The following is an 11,146-nucleotide window of genomic DNA, read 5'->3' on the forward strand; positions in this document are numbered from 1 at the left end:
GACGAGTCAAGTCTAATCCAATTCAATCAATACTCGACCATTTTGGATCAGTCCAATTCAATGTTTGAACCATCCAATTTGTTCAAAATGGTTTTAATTTAGATTGGCTCCAACCTAAACCTGCTTCATTGAAACATGTACTCTTATCTTCTATCAATGGTTTGAATATTGATTCAATCCGACTTCCGACCCAATCCAACATAAATCGATTACGGATGAATCAGGTCCAATCCAAACCAATAAATACTTTGGACCATTAAGTCTGGATTGATCCAATTCGTTGAAATTGATTTTGATTTGGATAGGTCCAACCCAAAACCAATCCGAATAATTTTTAGAAAATTAATGTTGGTCTCAGCTATGTGGGGTGATGGGAAATTTCATCTACCCTTTGGCATTTTTTCCTTTTTTGCACAAAGTGACTTCTCTAAAACTTGAGCCCACATTCTCATGTTTATCAGTCCAACATTTTACCCTAAGACCAAGCAATGACTTCCAAAATATTAATATTTTTTTTTTCAAGAAATATGCATGAAATTGGCATTGAACGGGTACCTAGTGATCTTACCAACTGCCCAACATAAACGAAACCACAATTTTTCATATTTAACGTGGATGACACCCATATGTTCACCTAACAACAGCATAATCCAAGCTTCAAAACATAAAAGGAAATGATCTGGCATGGGCACCTGCATGCTGCAGAAGCATCAAAACGAAGGTAAAGTAGGGTGAGATCCACAATGTCAAGTCATATTCTGCTTTTGGATGTTATATTCTAAGCTTCAGCCAGCAGCAGCATCTCCCCATAGCTGCATGTTCAAAGAGCATAAGCACTGTAGAGCTTTACCCCATAGACCATCATTAGGGCATCTGGTGGAAAGTTTTAGGTCGGTGGAAGCTGAGGAAAGCAAAATCTCCTAGTCCTTGACAAACATTTTAGTCTGGTACTGGACCAGGACATAACCTTCAGTAGATAAAGATCCAACCACTCTGGGCAACAGGGAAAGTAGTCTCTGTTTTCATTCTTGAAGATTTAGCCACATCATCTCTCTACAGTCGGTCTAACCAACCCATAATACTTTCTTGTGAACCAAACTGCAGATCCTACAAAACAAGAATGCAAATTTTAACTAGTTAATATTACCAAGTTTACATCAGATTGATCAAGAAAAGTAACCTGACCTATGACACCTGCTCATGGAAACCTAGTATGTGAAGCATACATACTGCCATGCAGTTAATAGACAAACTGTAATAGAAAACTTAAGAGCTACACATGATCAAAGATCAGAAGATGAAACTTACTGCAAGATGAAAATCTGGTGGTGTATCAATTTCTATATCATCAAGGCTGGGGATACCAGAAGCAGTGTTGCCATCTGCAATGAGTGCATCACTCCTGCTACAACCATACTCCGAGAAATTGGGAATAGGCCTTAATCCTGAATTATCTGCAGGAGCATACGAATCAAGAATCTCATTGCATAACAGTATATCATCCATGACATTCAGATCAGGGTCTTCTACAGCCTGAGATTCGCCTGCCCACCATGCAGTGTCCATCCTATCATCATCTAGATGAACAGAAGGAGAAGGCTGAGCTGTTTCTTTGATGCATTCCAGTTCCTAATTAACATAAAGCAATTTCAGTAACTAGTGAAATATATCATTGTCTAAGTACATCTGTTAAAATTCGTAATAGTATATGCAGCAATACTTCACATGCAGCAGTTTGGTCATCCTATTTGAATGCTTACTATATACTGTTGGACAGGAAGGGAAAAGGTAATACAAGAGTGGATGTGGTGGTTGGTAAAGAAGGGGGATCTGAATAGAGGATTATATAGATTTAGAACTAAAATAAAGAAATAGAAAAAAGAAAATAAAGATTTGCTCCTTTAGAGTAACTATTTATAGACTCAACAAACTTCTATTCCAATGATTCAACTCTTATTCAATCATATTTTGACTATGATAGCAGAAAGACAAGATACTGGAAAAACTTGTAATCAATGATCCGGTATCATAAAAGTGGTAACCAATCAGGTGGGTTATTTATCAAATTCACGGGGGTGGGGATGTTGATTGGTCAAAGCCCTTCCAGTATCATGTCTTATATCTCCATTTACAAACTCTGATTTCAAGTAGAAAATCAGCGAAAAACAAATCCTAACTGCTTCAAACTAAGAAAAAGCCATAGGATACTCAGTTAAAGACTTGAACCCCTAAAACTGTAAAATGCCACTAACAATCCTAATTCACTAAATGAACCTAGCTCCAGGAGAGATAAAAAAATGAAAAGATGCCAATCCCATCATGGAATTTCTACCAATATAATAGCAATAACTCTCTCAAAAAATGTGGATTTACAAGAACTTGATTGGAAGATGAATCAACAACTTATTAGACACCATAAACATGCAAAATTAACAAATTTGGCCCTTGAAAAGAAAGGCTGAAATAAAATTAATATCATTACACATTCATCTTTTCAAAATTCTAGAACTTTTGTAATAAGATTCTCTAGAATTCTTTAGACTACTTTTGATCCACTAAGAAAATTAACCCTATTTCTGAGACTTCAACAGCCTAGAAGAAACTTCTACAAGGCTCTTAACCAAAAGTTGAATTACCCAAAAATTATGAAACTGCCATTGGAATAGGAATCTGTAGAAACTTTCTTTCTTAATCCATGGTCTCCTTCCCTTTTCTAAGTTTGCATCAAATATGTTCTTAAAAACTTACCAGGGTTGTTGGAATAAAAGAACTCTATGTCCAACTCACTTGTAGACATGTTACAATCAAGAAGTGGTCAGATGCAACCAAAAATCTTTTAGCTAAGCTAACGTCAATGTGACAAATGATCATAATCATATGGTGGGCCAACTTTACACCCAGAAGATCCCAAGTGGCACCACCAAATGATTGGTCTATGCAACTGCACAGTGTCATATGCACTGCATGGCATTTGTTGACCACCACCAGTCTACAGGTGGAGTCCTCAGATTTTCTTTTCTGACAGTATAACAAGTAAATGAGTAGCTAAGATGAGTGGTGTACACTATCTTCATTGATGTCATCACATAGAAAGCGCTTTCCAGGTCGCCGTATGTCAGGGGTGTTTGTCTTTGGAGTCCTTGGACTAACTTGGAGTGTGACTTTATCAGGTTCTTCATTGACCAGATGGGCTTCAGTCTTATCAGTATGCCTCTGCTGTTGTTGGTAGAAAATTTTTGAAACAACATATTCACCTTCAGTTACATCATCCTTAGTTCCTAGATGGTACTGATGCATCACCCAATTGGACTTATCAGGCTTTGACCCCTTCTTTGAAGTTTTATAGAGAACCATAATCTTCTTACAGCCCTTCACCACTCCATTCTCTATCACAGGTTTGGTTTTACCAGTTTTATGCCATCGTACATGCTCCTCTATTTTACCACCTTGACCATGGATCTTGCGGCGCTTGCGCTGACCAGTTGCATATGCATTTGCTGTTTTATGGAAAAAATGGACACTGCTTCCATCTTTCTTAGCACCTGAGGAAAAAACAAATATAAGAATAAAAAATATGGATCATTCAACTCAATATGGGACAGAATTGAGTCCACAAGTTGGTTGGATTTTCATTTGGCTCAACAAAAAGTAAGCAGAATTCCATTGAGGTCATCCAGCAAGTCAACTAAATTCATTTAACTCAAAAAGGAACTAAATCAAATTATTTTAATCCTTTATTGTAATTTTAAAATTTAAAGTTTTCTTAAGCAAAGTTTTGAAAACCAGACCAAACTGACTGGCTGAACCAGATATATTTCTGGTTGACTGTCTTTCAGTGATTTTTCTCATTATATGGTAGAACCACCCTGTTGAACTGAGAAAACTGGGAACCAGATTGCCTTTCAGTTCAATCCCTAGTCCTTTTCCAAAACTTTTGTCTTGAGATCCTCAACACCAGATAGCAATAATCAAACCATGAACTAGTTGACGTTACATGAGAATCCAATTAGCCATCTTGACTTGAATATTTTGTTTTTCCTCAAAAAACTTGAACATTTTCTTTTGGCTCAACCATAACTCAATGGCCTTGCACTTGACTTGGACAAGGTAAAGGTTGAGAAAACTCATTTCACTCAATGAAAGCAGCTAAATCAATTTTAACTTTTAAATTTTGAATATGTTCTCTAAATTTAACAGGGATGTTAAGATCCTGATGCAGATTGTTGCATCTGGATGTCCAGAGTTAAGTGAGCTACAATTGGAGCTCATTTTATTCTATTAATATGATTTTTTTCATTATTTTCTCCTTTTGATATCTATTATACTTGGTTCCATCTATATCTACAATTTTGCTCACCAGGAAGATTTTCAGGATGAGTATAATAAATTCCTTCATTTCTTTCAATTGTTGGAATGAACTCATCAATGAATAAGTGGGGTTTTGAATCTCCAAGTCCAACTTTTCCTGCTAAATGTTCTAAAATCTCTGCATCAGATGGATCAAACTTTACACCAGCAGGCAGGCCTGGCCATTCAAGTGAAACCTGCATAGAAAAAAGCTCCAAAAGAAAATAACTAAGATTCAATAATTATTTCATCTACTCCTACCAAAACATTAAAATAGCTCAATTACATCCACACAATTTCCCCATATATGCTAAAAACAAGGGAAAAAATAAAGAAACATATGAAAGACTGCAATCATACTCGGGCAATTGGATGATGCTACATAAGGTGCAAGTACAAACAAATGAACTCCATTTGATGTGACCCAGGTTCCAGGCCAAGGTCAGGCTCAACGTAATCAGACAATTTTAATTAAATGATCTCTCATATTCTTTATAACAGTCAATGATCAGATGATTTGGGTCTTTAATGTTGACAGTCAACGTAAAAGATCCTACATGTTGATGCAATTCATAATGGATGAAATGTCCAACAATCATGTTTTAAAGTTCATAAAAAAGAAAAAGAAAGGTTTTCCAGTCAACGGGAGGCCCATTCTTTCAGATTAATACAAAAAAAAAGGGTTGCTGTTCCCCTACAGGAGAAAATTGTCATTGATGGATAGCTGAAGTTAGGCTCTAGCAGTGGCATGTTTGAAGAGCTAATGTTTTGATCTGATATGTCCTTAATGGGAATAAACTCCACTTCATGCCATGTCTCTGCAATTCAGTGGAACTTTACATCATTGTGGGTTGTTTGCAGTGGAGCAGTCCACAAACATTTTCAACCCCTCATGGAATGTATTCACGAAAATATCTGCAAAAGAGATTTTGGATTTCTATCATGATATGCACCAAAGAGAAAATAAAATTATGAACATTTATTTGTTCTACAGGTCAAGAGAAAATTATAGACATGACAGTAAATTTCAAAGAGAACACTTCTCCCTACGGGGCAAGGTTCAAAATATTGCAACGTATTGGTGTGTATCAACCAATATGCATCAGTTTTCAGGGTGACCGATACTCTAAATAGGTGGAGTTAGGTGAAGCCTAACTCCGCATTGGGAGAAACCTCATGCACTGGGCTGCCCTTTTTAAAAGTATCAAACAAAAAATTAAAAAAAAAAAAGAAGAGTTGATATTGAGAATTGTATATTGAGAGTATTGATACTTTGAACCTTGATTTTGATCATTATCAGTTGATGTGAACTTCAAGTTATCAAATCAAAAAGGTTAAAAAAAGTATTTTGATTAAAAGAAAAGTACTGATACTATGAATCTTGCTATGACGTGTGGCGAGAGGTATCATCTCTCCAAGCTATTTCTAGAAAGCAGCATCAAAACATACAGAAAACAAAAATGAAGAAGAAAAAAAGTGAGTACTTGGTAGAAATAAAGGTAAAAAACTAGAGAAAAGGAAAGGATTGATGATTAAGTTTGTTATATACTTGTAGGATTTGAACCATATGTTGAAGTTAAACAACAAACCATGGTATCCCAGACTCCCATGCTAATTGCTCCAAACAAGAATAAATGAACATTGTAATATGGGAAGAAATGCAAAGAAAGCAACTGTGGAAAAGAGGACAGAAATTAACAAAAGAAAAGGCAATGAGCTGTGGAAGGGAGTTCAGATGGTGAATGAAGTGACAAGTACAGTCACTGAATAATATTGTTAGATCTTTTGGTGCTGAAGAAAAAAAAAAAAAACAGAGGGGGTGAGGAGAGGGGGAATAAAAAAAATAACAGGGAAGTAGGGCTTATTATCCTTGTAAAAGTAGGCTGGATTTCCTTCAGCACTTACAGCCTTTGTTTCATCAAACTACATAAACACCACTTACAACCATTGTTTGGTACCCTTGTTTGTAACTCCTGCACTCAGAAAGTGTACCCTTTGAATTTTATTAAGATGTGAAAGAAAATCCTACATTCCCACATAGGGATGTGGAAACCAGTACAAAAACACAGCCACAGGCTGACATATGCCAAAAGTAATTACTTTCAAACAAAATTCTTTTTACAAGTTTCACTATGGGCCTGGAGCCCTAAATCAATTCAGTTCTAGTTATCTCAGCTCTAGCCAAAGAGTCTACAACTACCATGCTATCAATAGAGCATGTTGGAAGTTGGAACAATCTAAGATGTGTGACTTAACCTATAGATGTTTCCAAATCATATTCAGCAACATATCTGTTTCTCTGCAAACCAATGGAATTTGTGAAATTCAAGAAGATGGATATAAGAATGGATTCTTTATGAAATTTTGTGTAGACCAAGAATGAGGAGATGTATTAGAAGATTAATTTGGAGGGATTCTTTGCAGTTTGTGCACAAAAGGATGAAAGTCCTCTCTAAAAGAAAACCCAAAAATTATGGAAATTATATTAAAAAAAAGTAGGTCCAGGGATGGAACTTCTTATAAAATTTTGTATGCAAACTTATAATGGGTAGGATAACTTGGGAAGATTTAATTTGAGACATTTCTGGGCAGTTTGGGCACAAAAGGATGAAAACTTCTTTCATGAAAGAAAACCCAGAAATTCTGGAAATTGATATTTTAGTTGGAATTTCAGGTTGAAACTTAGTAGGATGAATTATAACATAGAATAATGAGGAATGACTGAATTTGAAAGAGATTTAATATGCATAAATTAGAAGGATGAAAATTTCCCAAAGAGAAAGGGACCAAGAAAGGCTGAGAGTAAGGAAACTGAAAGAGTGACAAAGGAGACTTGGGTTGTTAGAGTGTCCTATGGAGTGATTAAGAGCCTAAGAAAGAGCTCTAAGAGCTGCTAATTAGAAGATATTGACTAAAGCTGCAATACGGAACTAGGAGAGAAGAGAGACAATACAAAAAGAAGACTGAGAAGAGAAAAAGAAAAGACTAAGAGAGTATCTAGAGGTTAAAGACAAAAAAATACCACTCAGACTTTCAATTCATTCTTTAACCAAACCAAGGCTTACAAAATATATATACCAGATAAGGATAGAACTTAGATTATTGTCACTAAATTATTTATTTATTTAGAAATAGTTTACTAACAAATTATTCTCTCCCCTTGAGCCCAATATTTAGGGCTGTCAACGGGTCAGGTATGGTTTGAGATAACCTATACCAATCCCATCTCAATAAACTTTTTATTCATTCATTTATTTATTTTATTCAATTTAATAAATTATTATATAAACATAAGAAAAACTAGGGCTGAACCAATGGGTTGGGTCTACCCGATGGAGCTAAATTGATTGAACATAATCATAATGGTTATGGTTCCATGATTTTGTCTCGATTAATAATTAGGTTGTTTTTGTTCTTACCTGTCCAAAACTGATTCTGATCCGAAACCAATTATTTTATGGAAATATATAATTTTTTAACTTTCTTGTAATTTGTATTACGTTTTATGTTTGAAATAGTAAATTTGATAGATAATAAATAAAATAGTATTAGTTAAAAAATGTTAACTTATTAACATAAAAATAAATTAGTAAATGATTTTATCCCAATTAAATAATTGGTTCAAGACTGGTTCTACCTAGACCTGACCCGTTGACAGCCCTAAACCAAACTGGGGCCCACTATAGTTATTTATTATTTGTAGTAACATAGTTATAATTATTTTATTTAACAAAAAAGTAATCTAATTTATTATTGTATCTCCAAATGTCATTTTTCTATTTCACCCCTGCGAAGCAGGGGCTTCCCCGCTAGTTATGGTAAATAAAGTTACCAAAATACCCCTTGATAAAATATTCAAAATATCTGAAAAATTCAAAACAAAATCTAGAATGAATTAGGATGATTTGGAACCATCATGGTGCTGACATCAAACAATAATATCATTAATAACAAAGTTCATTCCATCAAACCAAAAGTATATTTTTGAGCTTACATCACTGTTATCAATATTATGATGGCAGTTAGGGCATTCCCGAATTGCCCCCAAGTCTTTAATCTTAGATGCAGAGAATTGAGTGGCATTTTTTACTTTAGTTGCAATTCCTCTACCATCAATAAGCCAAGACCTGCAGAATAATATTTTGTGAAGCTAATGAAACTTAAGAAATAAAAGCATGTAAAATTGTAAAGAGTTTTTCTTGCACAAAAAAATAAAAATAAAAATAAAAAAAGCTTCTGTGTTATGTACATAGCACCAATTGTGCATGAAGAAGCACATAGCATCTTTCATAAGTGCAAGATTCAAACAGTAAACTTCAGCACCTATAAATGCTAAACAACATACTCACTAGAAAAACAAACAAAAAATGGTTTGCAGGAAAACAAAAGAAAAAACATATAATAATTGAAAGAGGAAATACATGGCACTACAGTGATTGGTGAAACTAAAACTTCTGGTTTTCAAAAAGGCAAAAGATAAAAGGTACCTTGTTACCTTGCCTCAAATTATATGAGCTATTCATATGACTGGGCACCTTTTAGACAATGATCAGGTGATCATATAACCACCAAGCTAGAAGATCGAACTTAGAGAGCTAGATCTATTTATTATAAAGTACAGGGAGATAAATATTTTTAGATTTAATAGTCAATCCCAATTCAGATCCCAATATCTTAAATATGCACATGTTGCTTCTTATTAACCCTCAATCTTAATTTACAATCATGATGAGTTTACCTAGAGCTAACCAATATAAGCTAAGGAGTTAAATTCATTTCCAACCAAGCATGCCCTGAACAAGAACTCTGTCACCTGTATACACTCCTTCACTTTCTTTAAATTTATAAAGGCTTTAACACATATTCTCACAGTCCTGAACCTTGACCTTATTCAATCTTAATATGCACAAGTAACTTTCTTATTCAATCCGAATTTACAATCATGATGAGTTTACCTGGAGATAACCAATATACTCCAGTGTCACTGAACAGAGTAGGACAGGATTCAGGTAGCTGGCCCCATATAGTTGGGACAAGGTTTAGTTGAGTTAAGTAATTCCCCTAATGTAAGTGACATGCAAAGTTGCAAAAATGTACATGAAATTAGTGTATGGGAAAACCAATTTGGATTCGTGATATGGAAATCAACCATGGAATTTATCCTTTTATTGAGAAGATTAGGAACAGGTGAGATCTGCACTTTGTATTTACTGACTTAGAAAACAACATATGAGCGAGACTAAGAATACACGTACTGCAATTTTAGCAAACATAGTAGTAACAATAAAGGTGCAATTGGATTGATAACGGAAAGATACGCCAAACTAACTGCTTCTAGCATCTTGGGTTAATCATCCATCATTAGAGAGAGAAACCAAAGGAGATAGAATTCGAGCAGGGTGGATTAACTGGAGATGCATCTGGTGTGTTGTATGACTAGCATATACCAATGAGGATGCTAAGATAGACAAGTGGTTTGATCATGTTCATAGATGACCAATGATTGCACCACTGAGAAGGAATGACTTAGTTCAAGTAGAAGGATCTAAAGTGGTAAGAAATGATCTAAAGATTTGCAATAAACAGAAAATATGGTCTTGATAAAGCAAAATGGTGGGACATGAATCGTGTAGCTGACCCCAAATAGTTAGGATTAAGGATGAGTGGAATTGAGTATACCCATAATATCCCTAGATTTAAGCTATTTTTAAGTTTGGGATTTTTTCCACATGTTATTATCAGTTCTATTTCAGCAGTTATCAAAAATTAAAGTACCATAGCTAAAACAAATCAAGCATTTTCATCTTCTGAATGATGTATTTTCTTTCTATAATTGTTGTTTGATTTCAAACTTCACCTAGAGTATCTCCAAAGTACGAATTTCATAACGATCCCTTCAGTTTCTACAGAACTCAGTCATTACCGAATGAATGCGATAGCATTACATATGCTAGAAGCATCATTAAATAAGATATTGCACCTTCTGTATCTTCTCGAGCAAAAGGAGGGTGATTAAATGAAACCAACCATGAAAGACGAATGCCGAATGGCAACCCTCAAAACATCTCCAAACGAATATGGTAAATAATAAAGGGAACGGCTCAAAAAAAATGAAGAAGAGGAAGTTCACAGGAAATTATACAAAGAGAAAATTGAATTTTTAACAGATTTGAGGATCAACAAAACCAACATGCATTACACACAAATGAAATAAGAGAGGGAGTGCAAAAGAAAGAGATAGCAAGTCATTACAGTTACAGCTCAAGAATGTAGAAATAAGAGAATTGTGTGATTTTTCATAGTCTTACTTGGCCATTTTTCTTATTACAGATCAAGAGAGAAGTTCCGGAGAACGAAGAACATAGGTGATGAGAGAGAGAGAGAGAGCTAATATACAGTGCGGTGATTAATACTTCTCCTTCTCCACTATACGAAGTAAGCGTGAGCGGGAACTAGCTAAGGAGCCGTTAGAAGAGGCTCGGATTCAGAGCCACAGGTTCGGTTAAGAGAATCTTCAGAGACACGAGGCGCCGAGCCACCAAGTAACCTACTAACCTGGGCCCAGCCGTTGACGGAACCTAATTCCGAGGCTGGGGTTCGTCGTCAGAGCCGGACGTTGGAGTCTTGGAGATGTAAACGAGGGAGGAGGAATGGAGGATGGGTTAGGAGTGTCGGACGCGACGCGGGCAGACAAGCTGCCTTGCTTGCCAAGCTAAACAAAGGAAAATGTGATGACTTGTGATTGACCGTTTTTGACTTCAAAATATGACGACCGTACTGAGAAGAGCGTCAAAGCACC

At 35.4% G+C, this 11,146-nt stretch overlaps 1 protein-coding gene across 1 annotated transcript; it reads right to left on the bottom strand.

Moving 5' to 3' along the window:
• Positions 1–423: 423 nt before the first annotated feature.
• On the bottom strand, positions 424–10,790 carry LOC104593074 (SUPPRESSOR OF GAMMA RESPONSE 1). Its single transcript, XM_010252752.3, has 6 exons — positions 10,656–10,790; positions 8,342–8,474; positions 4,358–4,544; positions 3,064–3,542; positions 1,309–1,629; positions 424–1,107 (listed from the first exon to the last, which is right to left on the bottom strand). The coding sequence occupies exons 1-6, from the start codon at positions 10,661–10,663 to the stop codon at positions 1,054–1,056; spliced, it is 1,182 nt and encodes a 393-aa protein (XP_010251054.1). The 5' UTR covers positions 10,664–10,790; the 3' UTR covers positions 424–1,053.
• Positions 10,791–11,146: the final 356 nt, after the last annotated feature.

The sequence above is a fragment of the Nelumbo nucifera genome, chromosome 3, assembly GCF_055504915.1.
Source record: "Nelumbo nucifera cultivar China Antique chromosome 3, China Antique-T2T, whole genome shotgun sequence".
Classification (NCBI taxonomy): Eukaryota; Viridiplantae; Streptophyta; class Magnoliopsida; order Proteales; family Nelumbonaceae; genus Nelumbo; species Nelumbo nucifera.